Consider the following 18,985-nt stretch of genomic DNA (forward strand, 5'->3'; position numbering starts at 1 on the left):
TAATGCTACATTGAGATCTTGGTGACATTCACAGTTATTACACTAAGCACAGGTTAGTGGATAGTATTTGCAAATAATAACATAATGAGTGAGTGAAAAAATGATTTACACTGTAAGAGGAGTGTTGCATTTTCTCAAAAGTCATCAAATAATACCCTTGTTCTCTGCATTCTTAAGTAACCTCACAAAATAGCCTCTGAGTAACCATTCAACATCCGGCAGCTCTGTTTACAAAATTTCCAGTCCCTCAATAGCCATGACATTAAATGATCAACTCCAACTGGACAAAAATTGTCCTGAGTTTAAAAGGGTTTCTGCATGAGAGGCTTGGAGCCACCATCTCTAGTCAGGTGTAAAGTCTGCTCCCAAAGCTTTGTCAGGAATCATAACCCTCGCACATCTAAAACTGATATAGCCTATATACCCAGAAGAAGGACTAAAACACATCTAGACTGACGCTGCTATACAGAGAGAACTGCATTTTTAGATGAAAAGTTAAACTGTGACCCTCTTTCCTCTTAGCTGGGCACACAATAAATTACTATTTTAAAGAGGAGTTGTACCAGAATCCAGGGTAATAATCGTCAGCTAACTCCAAAAACATCTGGCCACGGTATCATTGGGTTAAAGCAGGGGTGGCCAAACATTTTTTGGTTGTGGGCCACATACTGAAAAATATAAGGAGTCGCGGGCCAAACAATATGAAGCCCGGCAGTTTCCAACCACCGGTGGCTCCTTTAACAGCCTGAACAGAGCCGACGACAGTTGGACAGGGTGGTTGGAGCCTGCAGGCGAGGGCTGAGACTTCGCCCCCCGCAGGTCTACGCCAGCGGCAGCGCTGCCCCTTCACCAGCTCCTACAGGCCACTTATAAATGGGTAACGGGCTGCAGTTGGGCTGGGGGGGGGGGGGGCTATAGTATGACCACTCCTTTGTTGTCGGGAAAATTTACTACCTTTTTAATCATAAAGCACTTTCTGCTTCCTGAGCCAGGTAAATGCAAGTTATCTTTTTTCCAACTAAGCCTCCAACCACAATCTAAGGGTGAGGAAGATCGTTTTTTTTCACTGAAGGTAAAAAATGTCAGGGCTTTGATGCCAGCACGGAATCACGCTGAAGTGAATGGAGCCCGGAGTTGTATTTCCATGTTCCCATCCACGCAAGCTTCACGCTGGCCAGAGATGCGCACAAATACTTTTCAGCACAAGCATCAAATATATTTTCATATTTGCTCTGCAGTGCATTAAAATAAACTGAAATAGACAAAATCCCTCTTTGTAGATGATGAATTGTGACACAGAATGTGTCGGCTGTTCCACAGCCACATTGCAGCATAAATTTATATTTGTGTGCAATGAAATGCAGGGATAAAACATATGGAGGAAGTCGGCACTACGAACATCAGTATAAGTTCACCCAACAGAATAAATTATGAAATAACATGCAAAGCAAGCACAAAACAGCATTTTCTGACATGTTTGGTTTTACCCACGCTAATTACTACCACTGCTGTTTCTCCAGGCAGTAAATGAGGCTGCAAATGAAGTTACTTTGAAACATTTTGTGTTTGATATGTTTTACCTTCTCCATTAAGGCCTGGTAAGGGGTGCTGTTGCCGTGTTGTTGATCTTCACTCCAAAAAGGATCTCAGAGTGTAATGGGCATGTTTGTAATGTTAATTAAACTGGTATCTAAGATTCAAAGCTATGGTCAGTGAGACACATTTTCATATGGCCCCATAATTACATCACTGCATGCTAAGAACCAGTCTATAGAAGAAGAATTATTTTAGTACTGTACTGCCCTAGAGGTTATTCCATAGGTACTAAAGCATATCGTGTTATTTTCTAGACATACAGGACGGAAACAGGCCCTTTCCGCCCATGAGCCTACGCCACCAATTGCGCCCAATTAATCTACAACCCCCAGTAGGCTTTGAACGGTGGGAGGAATCCGGAGCCTCAAGGGAAAACCTACGCTGACACAGGGACAATGCACAAACTCCTTACAGAAGTGTGGGATTTGAACCCCGGTCCCGATCGCTGGCGCTTTAATAGCCTTGTGCTAACCGCTACGCTAACCATGCTGCCCTTCAATTTCCTCCTGAACCTGTAGATTTGACTTAGACTATGTTTTCTCTGTTACTGCCAACACAGTGGCCTCTTCCCTCTGGTGGCCATTCTTCTTGTGTTAGACTTGACAAGGTAGATGCCAGAATGATGTTTCCCCAGGCTAGAATGGACAGAACCAGTGGTCAGGAACTCTTCTTCTTTGTTCTATGTTCTAACCCAGTGGTTCATAACCTTTTTCTTTCCACTCACATACCACTTTAAGTATTCCCTATGCCATGTGCTCTGTGATTAGTAAGGGATTGCTTCAGGTGGTATACGGGTGGAAAGAAAAAGTTTGAAAACCACTGTTTTAATTATACCTAACTGACTCGTTATGTGCATGGTTTCATCACTCCAAAGGAAATGGGCCAATGACAATTTTTCTCAAGCAAAATATTTTAGTAACAATTGGGTCTTGAGCAGTGATCCTCAACCTTCCCACTCACACACCACCTTAAGCAATCCCTTACTAATCACAGAGTACTGATGGCATAGGGTTTACTTAAAGTGGGATGTGAGTGGAAAGAAAAAGGTTAAGAACCATTGTTCTAGACATAACTAAATTCCAAAATATGAAGTAAGGAATTTTACTCACAGAAATGTAATAAATGACAGACCATCAGAATGTAGAATGTAAATTGTACAGAAGTCCAGGCATTTCAGCTCATGATATTTGTGCCAAACACAATGCCCAAATTAAACTAAACCTCTGGTACTTTCACTTGAAATGTGTCCCTCTATTCCCTGCATATTCATGTGTCTATATAAAAGTCTTTTAAATGCTACTATGTTCAACACAGACATTGTGGGCTGAAGTTCCTATTCTGGTCCTGAATTGTCCCATGTCCTACTTCAACTGTGCATTTTGTATTCCAACTTAAAAAAATTCCTTCGTATCTCCCCATTTATACATATTGTTACCCGTTATCCTCAATTAGATTGCAATAAAATCAATGTGTCTATTTTGTGTTATTATTGTGTTATTTGCTGTAGAGTACCAGCAAATACTCTCTCAACTTTTCCCACTTAAAAGTATACAAAGCAGGCTGCTATTGCCTATAAACCATACACTCACCATCAACCATTCCCACATGCACCACATGCCTATATGGGTCAGATCAGATTTTTATTCAATACTGTACTGGTCTATAGAATAAGGCACAAAGGACAAAGTCTATCTTAGGTCCATTGACTGGATCCAAATGGGGTACAAAACAAATTAATTTGAATGATACCAGTTGTAGCAATGAAATTGAAATACAGGTACTCCCTGACTTGCGACCTACATCTATCTGCACGTACGACAGAAAATTTTTAAAAACGTATAAAGAAAAAATACAAAATTGACACAGAATATATTGCATTTGACAAACTATCACAGGAATGCAGGACATGCAAGAGCCAAAATGTGTGTACTTACTTCGTTAGTCGGTGTCCCAGGATCTGTAGGCTGGACGCGGCCATTTTGATTCCTGTGCGCACGCGCAGTGGGTTCGCATATTGGAGTTTGGTGGGCGCATGCCCGAGAGTTAAGGGCCCTCATTCAATATCGTTAGGGTGCTTAACTCTCACGCATGCCCCAACAGATCTCTAGTATGTGAATCCACTGTGCATACGCCAACCAAAGACTTGCACATGTGCCCTGAATCAAGATGGCCACACCCAGCCTATGGACCCCAGGACACCAACTAACAAGGTAAGTGGGACCAGAATGTGGAAAGATTCACCAAGGTTGATTAACAAATTTAGGAAGCTTTAAGTTCTTATCGTCAAATCTACAATGAAAAAAAATTTAATTTAAAAGTTTGCTTTAAGACTTCAGTACTCTATGCGCATAGACAAAATTCTGACTTGTGTCCATTTTGAGATACAACCGATCCTTCAGTCCCAATTTCAGTCATAAGTCAGGGAGTAACTGTAAAACGAAGCAAATTGGGATGATACAGCAGGTGGTGCTATCATAATATCTTAGAAGTTGTGATGCCCAGTGAGGGAAATGATTAACCCCCATCTCATCTCAGCAGCTAGACGTATTCACAATTGGTGACCATGATGCAAAATTTAAATCGAAGTTCTTTCAGTTGAATGGTCTTTCACAGAGTCTTGGAGTCAAAGAAGAGGCTCTTTGGCCCATATTGTGCATGCCAACACATTTATCTTTTCCAGGAATTAGTTCAGATCACAACAATAATGGTTTGACTGCTGCTTAGCACATAGCAGTGGATCAGGTGAAATATTTCACTCTTGACATTTCCTTTTTTTTTATTGTGTTACTAGTTTCTTCTACAGAATGCCAATTATTTGACCAATTTCTGTGCGCTTTAAGCAGAAATATAGTTGCAAAACTTTTCACTTGAGGATCCATTTTCATGCATTTCTAAATTTCTTGCGACCTTGCTATTTTATACCCAAACACACGTTATTGCAGACAACAATATTCTGCGGAGACTCTTTCATAATGATGAATAAAAATTAGAATGGAGAACCTTAATGTCATGTACAGTAGTTGATCAAAATAGAAGGGTTTGTAAAATAAAAGATGTATGTTTTCTTAAACCGACCATATGTTACATCTCACAAAGAGCTTTATCCATATTCATCAATTTGTGACGAGACACAGGTTATAGCAAATCCTATTAGTTGGTTTGACGCTTGCATTGACCTTGCCAAGACTACAGCTGGTACAGAGTTTAATGATAGTTTCCATAATTACAACAAAGAAATATTTTGCTAATTAGCAGAAGCCCATAGCGTCCCCTCCACAGGGAAAATGCTAAACTCTTCTGGCCTTTCCACTAGAAAGTGAGGGAGAAGAGTACAACAATATTTAACGTGTTGTAGCCTATTTGTAAACACCATTAATCACAGCTTAGCAGATGGTTGTGTTAATTGCACCTGTGGAACTAACAAGACCCAAGGTTGATTACATTTACAAAGTGCTATTATCACGTTACAACCGGAGAATTGTAAACTTTACCCAGTGGTGTCGTTTATTCAGGTAAGGAAAGACAGACTGTAATGAATGAATAGCTATTGTTTACTTACATGCTCCTTCCTTTCCCTCTCCCTCTGTCAGATTCAAATGCTGGTTCAACTCATTACTGCTGGATTCAGTTGCAATCACGGGGCATTTTTACACAGAAACCGGAATTATTCTGAAAAAAAATTTAGCATACTTACTTCAGGTGTGTCCCGATGTTGCCGTTTACACGGGGGCACTTTTGCACAGCCTTCCTGTGTTGTGAAGTTTGTCGGAGGGGGAACGTCGTATTCATTGGGCCTGTTTTTTACGGAGTGGCTGCGGTCAATTTACACTGCAACTGCTCCGTAAAAATGTTTCCATTCACATACCACTTTAAGTTATCCTGATGCCATAGGTGCTCTGTGATTAGTAAGGGATTGCTTAAGGTGGTATGCGGGTGGAAAGAAAAAGTTTGAAAACCACTGTTTTAATCATACCTAATTGACTCGTTATGTGCATGTTTTCATAACTCCAAAGGTAATAGCCCAATGACAATTTTTCTCAAGCAAAATATTTCAGTAACATTTGGGTCTACAGCAGTGGCTCTCAAATCTTCCCTTCCCACTCACACACCACCTTAAGCTGCCACTGGAGCAGAAATTTTCCTGAATTTTTCTGCTGTTCAGTGGCTGTGTAAAGGTGCCTATTGCCACCTTTATCTGCCTGAAATCTACTTTAGTTTTAAATGCATTACGTCCCTCAAATCCAATAAAGGAGTGTACCAGGGGTGGCACTACATTTACAACCTTAATTAATGGCACAAGAGGAAGATAGCTCGATCAATAAAGAGAAGAACCAAAAGTAATGGTCCTCGGAGAGTGGCGGACAATGTTTCTGAGGAATTAGTGCTTTAGAAACAAAAGTAATTGAAGGACACCCAAAAATCTCAATCCAAATAATTCACATGAAGTCACCAACTTGTGTGAATAAATTATTGTGCATTCCATTAATCCAATGTACTGAAAAGAGATTTCTAGATGAAATTTTATCTATCAAATTAATATGTTGGGAGATTTCTGTGGTCCTGTTTTAATTACTTTCCAGGAAGCAATTAAATATTTGCTGAATTTCTCAAGGTTCTATGTTCTGCTTGTTTCTGCAAAGAGTTTTGTCTTACCCCACCCCCCCTCCCCAAAAAAAGGCATTGGTACCAGAGCACCACTTCAACCCAATATTTACACCAAATGATAAACCTACAGAAGGGGCAGACAACTGAAACAGAGAGATACTGGGAACCCAGTCAGTGGAGACTAATCCGAGTGTCCAGCGAAAGCCAATTAATTGATGTTGTTTCCAATATGGGAAGATTCTCTCCATGAATTTGTCAGGAGAACTGCATTGTGAAAAAATAAAACTTCAAACTTCAAATCAACGTGCTTTCGTGTTGTAGGACCATTATCAGAATAGATGGCGTGCCCACCATTTTCTACCTTAACTTGGGGCCCTTCACTGGCTTTTCCCTGTGGGTGCTGAATGTGGAGAAAACAAGATCATCTTTCCCCATAACTTGACCCAATTCAAAGCGGGGGGCGGGGGTGTGATAGTACAGATCTATCACCAATGTATATAGTGTATATAGTTACAGTATCTAGACTGTGCTTACAGCAATTGGCTGAGAGCTTAGCCACGCCTACTGTCTGGGCCTTAAAGGGTTGTGTCCCTAGCCAGGTCGGATCATTCCGGATTGGTCGGCCACCTGTGAAGAGCTCCTGTCTTTTGCTAATAAAAGCCTTGGTTTGGATCAACAAGTCTTTGATTCTTTCGATGAGCTCTACAGGGGGGGGGAGAGAGATTAAAGATCACATGTACTATGTTTCTCTGCATTGTTGTATTTTCCAAATCATAGTTACAAGCCTGGAAATGCATTTAAAGACTTCAATGAAAGTATCTTGGCTCCCAAATGTATTGGAGATGGCCTTTAGATTTCCAACAGTATATGTGTTTCCATTAAATTTCACAATCCCATTTAAGATCCACCATACCATCCACATGAAGCTAACTCCATCTAAAATACTGCCATAATGTGATTCAAATACATCAAGAGATTGCGTTTATGTAGAATTTTAATGTAGGGATATAGCACTTCACAGAGCATTATGTACCTTAAGTGCATTGATTCCCATTGATGTTTGCAACATTAAGGTCCAAATGCTGGTAAGGACATCGTCTCCTGATCCTCCAATATTGCCAAGGATTTTGCTGGAGAAGATAGCTTAATGCTATTTTAAAGAAATCTCTTGGTGCCTGCCACATTGACCACTGCCAGTGGGCTGATCTCGCCTCCAACCATGCATCTTGGCGCCTCACAGTTCGGCGGGCAGCAACCTCCTTTGAAGAAGACCCCAGAGCCCACCTCACTGACAAAAGACAAAGGAGGAAAAACCCAACACCCAACCCCAACCCACCAATTTTCCCTTGCAACCGCTGCAACCGTGCCTGCCTGTCCCGCATCGGACTTGTCAGTCACCAACGAGCCTGCAGCAGACATGGACATACCCCTCCATAAATCTTTGTCCGCGAAGCCAAGCCAAAGAAAGAGTCCCAATAATGTATGACTGAAGTGCATGCTCTGTTGTACACTCTAGTCTTTGAAATTAAAGATTTCAATTCACAGAACAACTTTAATGAGTCATTTCTCGTTTCTCCACATTTCCATCAATACCCCTAGTCATCTACACCTTGGGGTTAATTTACTGTTGGGTCGAAGCTGAAAAAACCCAGGGAAAATCCTGGAAGTCTCAGGAAAAATAGACAAACTCCAGGCTGACCGCGTCAAGTTCAAACTGTGGTCATTGAAGCTGTGAGGCAGTAGTTCCACTTTGATGTAAGAATTTTTAAAAAATGTTGGAGATGCTCAGTCAGTATCTGTGGAGTCAGAAAACAGAGTTAGCAGGTCAACAAGCTTTTGTAAAACACGGTAAAGTTTGGAATCAGGCGTGATTTAAGTTGAATTCAGGAGGGAATTGTGGGGAGAACCAAAAGGGAAAATCTAGATCAGAGAAACTGAATGGCATAAGTGGTGTTGCATGTGTTTTATTTGTAGTTGATCATCTTGAGAAACTATACCAAGAAGGAAATAGATGAGGGAAAGGGATTAAAAAAGATATTGCAATGCCTGAAATCTGGAATAAAACAGCAAACACTGGAAATACTCAGCATGTCAGGTAGAATCAATGGAGATAGGAAAATGGAGATTTTCAGGTTTATGACCCCTTATCAGAACTGCCCAGTTCTAATACAAGTTCAATTTGTCATATGTATCGAAAATGCAGTGATAGAGGTTGTTTTGCGAGCAGACCAGTGGACATCTCGTATAAAGTACAAGTAAGTCAGTACAAGAGTACAAAGTGGAAAAATCAGTTCAAACAAACAATATAAACTGATAGAATGGGAACAAAATTGAGAACTAAAGTGACACACAGATGGAGGCAGAGGATCACTCTTGTGGAGTGATGAAGGTGTTCTGTGCAGTCATCGCCCAATTGTTGTTTGCTTTGTCCAACAATAAGGGGGCTACTTTCTATATGAAATTAGAATTTATCCATGTGAACCGCCGCTTCATCTGGACATCATATGTGAACCACTAGATGGTGAGAAGGAAAGAGATAAAAGAACAGGTGTTTGGATGCATGGGGAGTTGGTATGAGAAAGGAATGGGTTTGGTGGAGAAAGAGTGAACCAGAAAGTCATGGTCTCTTTAAAAAGCTGAATAGAGGGGAGGGGAAGATGTCAAGTGGTGCCATTGTGTTAAAGGTTGCAGAACTAAGCTGGTTAAAAGGCAAACATCATGCTTTTGTGCTGAATTTAAAAGTTTCAAGATCTTTGCTGCCAATTTCCACCTTCTCCCACAAACTCATTGTCCATTTCTGACAAGCAGGGTTGATAAAGGAGATGCAGATGTTGTGTTTGTGCATTTGGATTTTCAGGCCTTTGACAAGGCTACTTAATAAGGTAAGACCCCTTAGTAAAACACAAAATATGAGTTGGCTGATCGCCAAGAAGCAGAGTTTCAGAATACAGGGACCACATTCTGGTTGGCTGCCAGTTGCTAGTGGTGTTCCACAGGGGTCGATGTTGGGCCACTTCTTGGTCTATTAATTATTTAGATTATGGAATGAATGGCTACGTGGCCAAGTTTGCAGATGATATGAAGGTAGGTGGAGGAGTAGGGAGTGTTGAGGAAACAGGAAGGCTGCAGAAGGAGTTAGACAGATTAGGAGAATGGACAAATGAATTATAATGTCGGAAAGTGTTCAGTCATGCACTTTGGTAGGAAAAAAAAAGGGCAAATTATTTTCTAAATGGGTAAAAAATTGTAAAGGGACCTGGGGATCCTCGTGCAGGATAGACTAAAGGTAAACTTGCTAGTTGAGTCAATAGAGAAGGTGGCAAATGCAATGCTGGCATTCATTTCAAGAGGAATAGAATATAAGAGCAGGGATGTGATGTTAGAGCTTTATAAGTCACTGATGTGACCTCACTTGAGGATTGTGAACAGTTTGTGACTCTTCATTTATGACAGCATGTGCTGACATTGGAGAAGGTTCAGAGGAGGTTCACAAGGATGATTCCAGGAATTAAAGAGTTATCACGTGAGGAGCGTTTGGCAGCTCTTGGCCTGCACTTGTTGGAATTTAGGAGAATGGTGGAGGGAATTTCATTGAAAGGCATGGACAGAATAGATGTAGAAAGGTTGTTTCCCATAGTGGGAGAGTCTCAGACAAGAGGGCACAACTTCAAGATAGAAGGGCACCCACTTAGAAGAGAGATGCGGAGGATTTCCTTTTGCCAGAGGGTGGAAAGTCTGTGGGATTTGTTGCCACAGGCAGTTTTGGAAGAGAGGTCAGGGCAAGGTTAGGGGCAGAAGGACAGGCACCAGAGCCGAGTGAGAAAATGGATCAGCTTATGATTAAATGGTGGGGCAGACTCGATGGGCTGAATAGCCTATTTCTGTTCCTAAGATATGGTCTTATTGTCCTTGTCAGCTCCTCCATCTCCATCTCAGGAATAGGTTAGCGACCAATACTCATCGTAAGGCACGGAATCCAACAGCTTCCTTGACCATGCTTCCTCTCATCCTACCTGCTGTGAGGACTCCATTCCTTTCTCACAGTTCGTCCGACACCTTTTTGTCAGTCATAGAGCCATACCACACAGAAACAGGCCTTCAACCTAACTTATCTCAGCTGACCAAAATACTTCTACAAGTTGGTCCCATTTGCTTGTGTTTGGTCCATATCCCTCTACTTATCCATGAAACTTTTAAACATTGCAATTGTAGTCTTTTGTTATGACTTTCACACAAATGCTTCTGACACAACTCCTTTTTCCTTAATCAAGATTTCCCCTCCACCATGAAGTCAAAGTTCACTTGGACAAATTCCACTTTAATACATTCAACGTTTTTAGCAAAGTCAATTCTAAACTTCGTGATTAAACAAGAAAGTATGCACACACAAACATGCTGGAGAAACTCAGCAAGTCAAGAAACAACCATTAGAAGGGTAACTAACATTTCGAGCCTGGACTAAGGTACATTTCAAGCCTGGACCCTTCATCAAGGTATGACTAACTGATTTACAACCCCAGTACATTTTAAAGGGTGGGAAGAAATCAGAGCACCCAAAGGACAGGTGGAGAATGTACAAATTCCTTACAAACAGCGCCAAATTTGAACCCTGATCACTTCAATAGCTAAGCACTACACTCACCATACCGCCCAACCGTGTGGTGGAGGTATAAAAAAATGAGGCGCATAGATAGGGTCGAGGAGTTTAAACCTGGAGGCCATTGATTTAAGGTGGGAGGGGAAAGGGACCTAAAAGTTAACATAATCACACTGTGGGTGATTAGTCCGTGGAATGAGTGACATTGCAACATTTAATAGATAGGTATGTGGATAAGATAGGTTCAGAGGGATATGGCCTAAATGCAGGCAAATGGGACTAGCTCAGAATGTCAGTTGGATTAGAATGAATAAATTGAGCTGAATTACCGGTTTCCATGCTGTTAAGCTCTATGTCTAATTGGAGGTAACCTGCCTTTCCAGTCAATATCAGAATCAGCCCATTTTGATGAAGGATCAACTACCTATAACGTCCACATCATTGTTCTCTCTCGACAGATGTCATGCCCCTCATTGCTCCACAAAGAAGGCTCGCCAGCAGCTATACTTTGAGGTGTCTGAAGAGATTTGGTATGTCACCAAGACTCTCTACAGGTGTACCGTGGAGAGCATCCTGGCTGGTATGGTGGTGCCAACTCTTAAGATTGTTAACTCAGCCTACGGCATTTCAGGCACCAGACCTCACTCCATCAAGGGCGCCTATAAAAGGCGGTGTCTTAAAAAAGTGGCTTCCATCCTCAAAGACCCCCACCACCCCCATGCCCTGTTCACTCTGCTACCATCAGGAAAAAAGTGCAGGAGCCTAAAGACATGCACTCAACGGCACAAGGACAGCTTCTTCCCCGCTGCCATCAGATTCCTGAATAATCAATGAACTAAAGACACTGCCTTATTTTTCGTGCATTATTATTTTTATATAGTAATGTTATGAGTTTATAATATGAATGTTTGCCCTGTGATGCTGCCACAAAACACCAAATTTCATGGCTTGTTCGTGACAGTAAATTTTGATTCGCTTGCATTGCAGAGTTCAATGTTATCGCTTTCTTTCATCTTTCTAATTCATCTCCTGCAGACAAATCGTCTGAGATTAACAAGACTTTCTCACCTTCTCTCAGCCAGCAGCACACCGCCACTCATGCCATTCGGCTTCTCCGTTTCCACATCACGGACATTCCTTTTATTCCCTACAACCCTTCTGTTTCTCTGCAATATTTAACCCCAAATTTTCACTAGTCCTAATGAAAGCAAACTGACTTGAAAAAGCCACCCTTTTTCTCCACAGAACGTTGAAGAGGAGGCTTATTATTTCCAGCATTTCCTGCTTTCAAAATATACAGTATTTTTTTTGTCCTTTGATGGACTGAAAATTTGGTTGTCAATTGAACTCGATACTTATTGTGTATCATTACAATTGTCTGCAATTGGGTCATTTTTCTCCAAGCAAGGCACAAATTAGAGACTAATTTCAGTGTCAAAGTCTGACAATATCTGGGAAAATAATTGTTTAAGATAAAGCAATTAGCTGACAATGAATCAGATCGGAATAAACAAAATCAATTTTTAAACCACATCCATATATAACCATATAACCGTTTACAGCACGGAAACAGGCCATGTCGGCCCTTCAAGTCCGTACTGGTTCACTTGAACAACTCCACTTATTGTTGATTTAGAACGTACATTTTGATCCAGTAAGATGGAGATGAAGAATTTTTGGTTGCTCTCTTATTCAAGTTATAGTACAAACTACCTTGAAATAAATGTAGCAAAACATTAATATGTGCCTTTTATTTTTAATGCGGAGATCTTTTTGATAGCATTTCTTTTCATTCCCATATATTCAAACCTTGTGCTATTACCTGAGGTAACTTAAATTTGCCTATTGCAAAATAATCTGAGCAAGTTAGCGTAGCGTGCTGTTACAGCGCCAACAACCCACGTTCAAATCCGGAACTGTCTGTAAGGAGTTCGTATGTTCTCCACGTGTCTGAGTGAGGTTCCTCCGGGTGCTCTGGTTTCCTCCCACCCTTCAAAGAACCCATGGGGAAGGATGGGGGTTGTATGTTAATTGGTGTAATTGTTTGGCACAGGCTCATGGGCTGGAAGGGCCTCTTATGTTACATCCTGTATGTTACGAGCCCTAAGGACTCAAAAACCAGTAGCAAGAGAAATTCACCAGGAGAATGGCTACTTGAACAGAATTGGTTTTATTTCCTTAATACAGAAAAATAAAATAAGATCAATATTTAACATATCACTATTAAGTTACTTAACCCCCCCTCCTAATACGTGTGTGTGTGTGTGTGTGTGTGTGTGTGTGTGTGTGTGTGTGTGTGTGTGTGTGTGTGTGTGTGTGTACGTTTGAGCTCAAGATTGTTCTGTTTCACTGTCCAGTCATTAACTGTTCTCTTCTCCAGGTGTACTGGTATCAGGCAGTTTTCAGTACTGTGCATAGAATTAAACAGTCATTACCTTCAACAGGCTCTGGTATCTTGAGTTGTTACTAGTCCGGAAGGTCTTTGGTGGGTGCAGAGAGATGTTGGTTGGACACGCAAACTGACTTCCTTCAATCAGCAGCTGAAGTGCCTTTCTGAAGAAACGTGCTGCCTTCTTCCAGGTTACTGCAGAGTTCTTCTTTTCCCCTATTTTAGGAGAAACACACAACAATCGGCCACTAGAGATTTCAAATAGGCTGAACTCAGAACTCAAAACCCATCTTTAGCTTTTCACTTTTCCAGCCTTTCACTGACTGCCTGCTGCTTTTCTCTCTCTCTCTCTCTCTCTCTCTCTCTCTCTCTGTCTCTCCCAGTTTCTGTCAAGTGATGTTTGCCTGTGAGAAGTGATCTATACCACCTGATCTTATTCCCCCTTTTAAACATATATTTTACTAACTTACTCCGTTACAGTATGTCTACATTTAAATTTAAGTTCCATTCACATTGATAACTGCAAATATAGTACTATTAAAAGGAGACAATTTTTATGTTAAATATAACCATGTTAACATGTTTGAATCATTGGTTCACTGAAGAAATAAATTACAATAGTTTTATGAGTGATTTTTAAGAAGTCATTGATGTTCTGGATAAGATTGCACCTGCAATATTCTAAATTTGGTTTCTGTGATGCACAGAAAATGTAAAATTACATGATTACCAGTCATTTTCTGAAATTAGAGCTTGTATTAAGAGGGAAATCTTGTCTATCTTTTTTTTTAACCCTTCAGTGTCCGTGTCCCAGTTTTCCGGGACTGAGTTTATAGCCAAATCACCAGTTGGTTCAAACTGGTATTCGTACTAGAGTTCACCCATGGACTCAGTTCAGAGTATATATTACGAAAGGATAAAAACGGCCAGAGTCTAAAGGGTTAAAGAGAGGTTGCGAGATGTGAGGATTGGGCTGGTGCAGGATCTTGGCGAGGCCTTGGAAGAATTTTGTAAGAGTTTCAGATACAGAAAAGTCATTTTCCTGTCAAAGACACTCACCAGTAACGTTCAGGTTGTCCACATTTTTAAAAAAGTGGTCAAATTGGAGAAAAGACGACCATGATGGAAAAGAAAGCTTGGATGAGTTTTAAAAAGAACAGCCTGAATTCCTCTAAGGAATCGAGATGCAGTTCTATCGGTTGTTGAAATGCAAAAAAAAGAAATAGATGGGATATTTTGAAGGTTAGCTGAGCTCGACCAATGTTTTCTCCCCATTGCCCACAAACATTACTGTTCTACAGCCTATGTATGTTTTAACCATTAAAACAGCAAAATACAATGGGTGAATAGAAACTTAAAACTAAATACAATCATTTACAAAACAAATAATAGCTGAACAGGAAAAGAAAAAGCAAACTGTATTACATATAATGGTGTGCTGCTTCATTGATTACATATTTCCTTCATTTCAATATGTCTAGAAATGTACTTTTTACTGCATCACTAACAGTTCCAAACCAGCATATTATAATATTAATAGACATCACTTTAAATTAAATCTGAAATTGTGGTAAATTATAACCACCATATAAGTATTTTTCAGTAACATTAGTATCAATCATCTCTAGAAAGCCACAAAATTTATTGTCTCTGTGATGTACGCAGTGTTTTACATCAATACTTGAAAAACATTTCTGTCAACATTGTTCTTTCTTCTTCGCACAATGAGGATTCCAGATACACAAGAATGAATCGTCACTGAGAAGAAAGGTTACTCACAATGCACCGACCGGTAGGGTGCTTTAATTGGCCTTGAGTATCAAAAGGGGAGGTTGTGGGAGTGTAACTCAACCAAGGGGCTCATCTTTGATCACTATTTCACCTCCCCCTCATCTGCTAGAAAGAGGATCTGTGGGGAGTACGTGACAGCCAGTGGTGCTACCAGAACTACACTGGCGTTGGTGAATGGAAGAATAAGTCAAATTTATTGTCGTCTGATTGTGCAAGTACAACCCGACAAAACAGCATCCTCGATGCAAAACATGCTGTCTCACAACCAGACAGAGAAATACATATGCATGACAAGTATTCATCTATGCACAAATAAATAAATATTGTTTCATGAATAGGAGAGTCTTGGATGGTTAGTGTGTGCAGGCCCTTCAGTCGTTCAGTATTCACACTGCCCGTGGGTAGAAGAAATTTAACCAAAGATTTTTTTTTAAATAAGCTGATCGGTATATCTGCAACCTAAAATTTGAGCAATAAAGTCTAAATGTGTCTTGCTTTCGTCCCATCAGATTGCATTGTATCGGAACACATCAAAAATTAACTGGAAATAGAGTGTATTATTAATTTTGGGCTAAAAGGTTATCCTTCTGAGGACAAGATAAAGCTAAAATATGATTTGTTCGACAGTGAAATAAGCGGTCAGTGGTTGGGGTTGAGCTGTAATGTGTCATCATGAGCATTTAGGAGAAGAAGTGAACGGGCAGCCAGTGATTAGCACCAAGACTGTGTAAAGTGAGAAGGCAAGGAAAGTTAATGACAAGAAAACCTCGAAGCTGGTATTTTCTTCATTAGTTTTCGGTGGCAACTATGTCACACCCATGTCACTTTCAGCGATGACTTTGAATGTTGATCTTCTGTGATATTGTGTTTTGCAGGAACTCAGTGAGTACTTGGGGATGAAAAATGCCTTTCCATGGCTCTGAAGAATTGTGCCAACTGAAAATGGACAGCAACTCCTTTCCTCTTTCCCTTACTTGAAATTGAACATTCAACTTCCCAGCATTATTAGCATTAGAACCATTACAACGCAGAAAGAGGCCATCCTGGCCCATTTAGATTGTGCCGAACCATTTTTTTTTGTTCTTAGTCCAACTAACTCTCCATACCTCTCCCATCCAGGTACCTGTCCAAGTTCTTCTCAAATGTTAAAACGGTCCCCACATTCACCAGTTCAGCTAGAAGCTCGATCCACACTCTCTGAGTGAAGAAATCTGAATAGAATTTCCCCAAATTACATCAACAATAGTGAAATCCCCAAACTTTGTTTCCAGTTTAACTTTCAACCTCCCTGGTCTGAACAACTTGGCTCACAAATGACTTTCACTAGTTGGATGGGATGGGGCTATTTCATCTGGCATGCTTTATTACATTGTCACCCCTCAGCACCCTGAATGCCAGGTAAAATAGGGACATAGATAAGGTAAATGGTCAGTCTTCCACCCCCGCCCCCCCCCCCCCCACCAGAGTAGAGTCTATTGGGCAAAGATTTAAGGTGAGAAGGGAAAGATTTAAAGGACATCAGAGGGAAAAGATGGTGGATACATCGAATTGAAGTGGTAAAAGTGGGTACAATAACAATGTATAAAATACATTTTGAGGGGTATATAGAGAGGTAATGTTTAGAGCAGGGGTGGCCAAACCTTTTTGGTTATGGACCGCATACTGAAAAATATAAAGAGTCACGGGCCAAACAATATCAAGCCCGGCAGTTTTCAATCAATTACACAGCAAGAAAAATGGTGTTTTTAGACCAGAAAACTTCTGTGCTGTCGAAAATTAATTTTATATCAAAATAACTATAAACAGTTTAACTGTTGACATTATACTAGTTTATTGATGTGGTTTCATATTACAGTAGGCAATTCTGTATCTGCTGCTCTTAAATTTAATTTAAATGAATACAATAAAACTCTCATTCAAAAAGCAGAGCAAAATAAAAAAGCTGGGTGCAAAATAAGAACAGGAGGAGATCAAGGGACAAGAAGTCTCCAATATTCCTCCACAACTCTCAGTGAACATAGTTCATGGCCCAAGTGTCCACCTTAATGATATGATGCATTATGTAATAAATAGGCTATTAAAGTTAACAGATTCCTTACAAATTGATCCCTTGCTTTTTGGTTGCGCCATATTTAATTAAATGAGGTAAATGGTTTCACCGTTGAGGAAGATTTCAATAATCAGTCTAGTTGTTGTTCAAAATGGCAGCGACGTCTAGTGTTAGAACACAGTGTAATGTACATACAGTGCAATTTATTGTTAGATTAAATTCTAATGGGCCACTTAAAAATGGGCAATGGGCCACAGTTGGCCCAGAGGCCATGTTTGGCCACCTCTGGGTTAGAGGGATTACAGGCTCCATGAAGGCAAATTCAGGTCAGCAACTGGCCAGAGTGGACAAGTTAGCAGAAGAGCCTATTTTCGCATTACTTAAACCACTTTTTGGGAAACTAAGCAATTTAAAGAGCCAACATTCAAATCACATTTAATGCCATGATCTCAAATTCAGCCTTTCGCTTGTGTCTTAACTGCTTTGCTTACAGATCAAGATCACGCTGTTTCCCAATATTCCAGGCTCCATTCACAGTCTGCTGCTCTCAACTGCATTAGGAAATTATTCAATGTCCATACTCAAGCCAAGATGATTTCACCTTCTTTCCCCTCAGCTCACAGATGCAGGTAAAGTAGGCAAGCCACCATACCTAAACTTTATAGAAGCACAGTTGTAGGGAGGATGACTGCGCCTCATTGCTCTGCCCTCCTCAGTGATTGTGTTGGGGGGGGGGGGGGCGGGGGAGGGTGGCCTGTCTCAATCCAGCTGGGTTGTCAGAAAAAAGAAAAAAAAATATCAGCCTGGACCCGGGCCGCCATACCACAACATACCTATAACTCCCTGATGACTGATTTATTCCCTTGTTGTGTGTGTTTTTATTGTCCTTTATCTTTTTTGATTCGTCAAGCGTTAAATATTATGTGTCATGAGAGCAGAAGAGGGGGAGGGTAGGAATGGGGATAAATTTGGACTCAACAGAGGAATCTGTATCAAATGGATTTGGATAAGTTGTAATCGGTGGTGATTGTACTCACTCACAATGATATTGTCTGGAAAATTATAAATTAAATATTCAAAAATAAAAAAGTAGGCAGCAGATTTGCCAGATTGCAGTTTTCCCCAAAACACTGGCATTTCAGGGACTGTATCCATGTCGTATTATCCCTGATAACTTCAGACTGTGCCATCTGGAGGCTTCCATAACCTCTGAACACACAAACATGCTTCTTCACCAGCCTGCCTAGGGAGCACCTTCCATCCACATCCCATCACGCTGCCCCTGAAAGCCGATATTTAATCACCTTTTTACTGTTTCACTCACCTGTGTGAATACGACCAACACGATAAGGGGGGGGGGGGGGGGGTGAAAGGTCATTTTCATCCCGGTACTTACCTGCCAAGGTAGGCGTTTCGCATCGGCTCCAGTGTAAATGTTGCACGGAACCGGGTTTTCTTGGGTCAGTGTGTACGCTTCAATCCGATCCAACCTTTTTTTTTAAACAGGGGTCATTGACACAATCTACTCAGTGTGAAGGCAGCGAAGTACCAGAACTCCCCAGCAGCAAGAGGATTGCTGTAATATTGAGGAATGTCATTTTAAGAGCAAGTCGCCAAGATCATTGTTGACAGATAAGGTACTAATGGAACTGATTGAACAAGGAAAGACATTGAGAGGGTGGTGCACAAGTGCCATTAAAATGTAAAGAACTAATTTTCAGACCACTGTTGTGAGCAGAGGTTAAATTAGTTGTATCTCCATAATTTCGCACTTTCTAGTGGAGTTTAATTAGGTGATTTGTATTTAACGCACGGTTATGGTTGTTTTTAAACATTTTCCAAGTGCAATGATTTCACTGGACAGAAAACGTTTGCGAAAGGTTTGCTTCCCGAAAAAAAATTGGGGATGATGATAAACAAGCTAAACGTAAAGATAATTTTGGATTTGCTGTATCGC

The 18,985-nt window shown here is 40.7% G+C and overlaps 1 protein-coding gene across 2 annotated transcripts in view; it reads right to left on the reverse strand.

Annotated features, from left to right (window-relative positions):
- Nucleotides 1-7,534: 7,534 nt before the first annotated feature.
- Nucleotides 7,535-18,985, reverse strand: part of mrm1 (mitochondrial rRNA methyltransferase 1 homolog (S. cerevisiae)) — a 34,610-nt gene continuing 23,159 nt past the window's right edge. The window contains exons 6-7 of one of the 2 annotated variants that reach the window (XM_069911526.1): nt 13,234-13,403; nt 7,535-7,997 (exon numbers count right to left, since the gene is read on the reverse strand). In XM_069911526.1, coding sequence (XP_069767627.1) covers nt 7,911-7,997; nt 13,234-13,403 — 257 coding nt within the window. In that variant the 3' untranslated portion in view covers nt 7,535-7,910. The remainder of the gene's footprint in view (nt 7,998-13,233; nt 13,404-18,985) is intronic. The other variant, XM_069911525.1, reaches the window with a different exon arrangement.

Source organism: Narcine bancroftii, chromosome 14 (genome assembly GCF_036971445.1).
Source record: "Narcine bancroftii isolate sNarBan1 chromosome 14, sNarBan1.hap1, whole genome shotgun sequence".
In the NCBI taxonomy this organism is placed as follows: Eukaryota; Metazoa; Chordata; class Chondrichthyes; order Torpediniformes; family Narcinidae; genus Narcine; species Narcine bancroftii.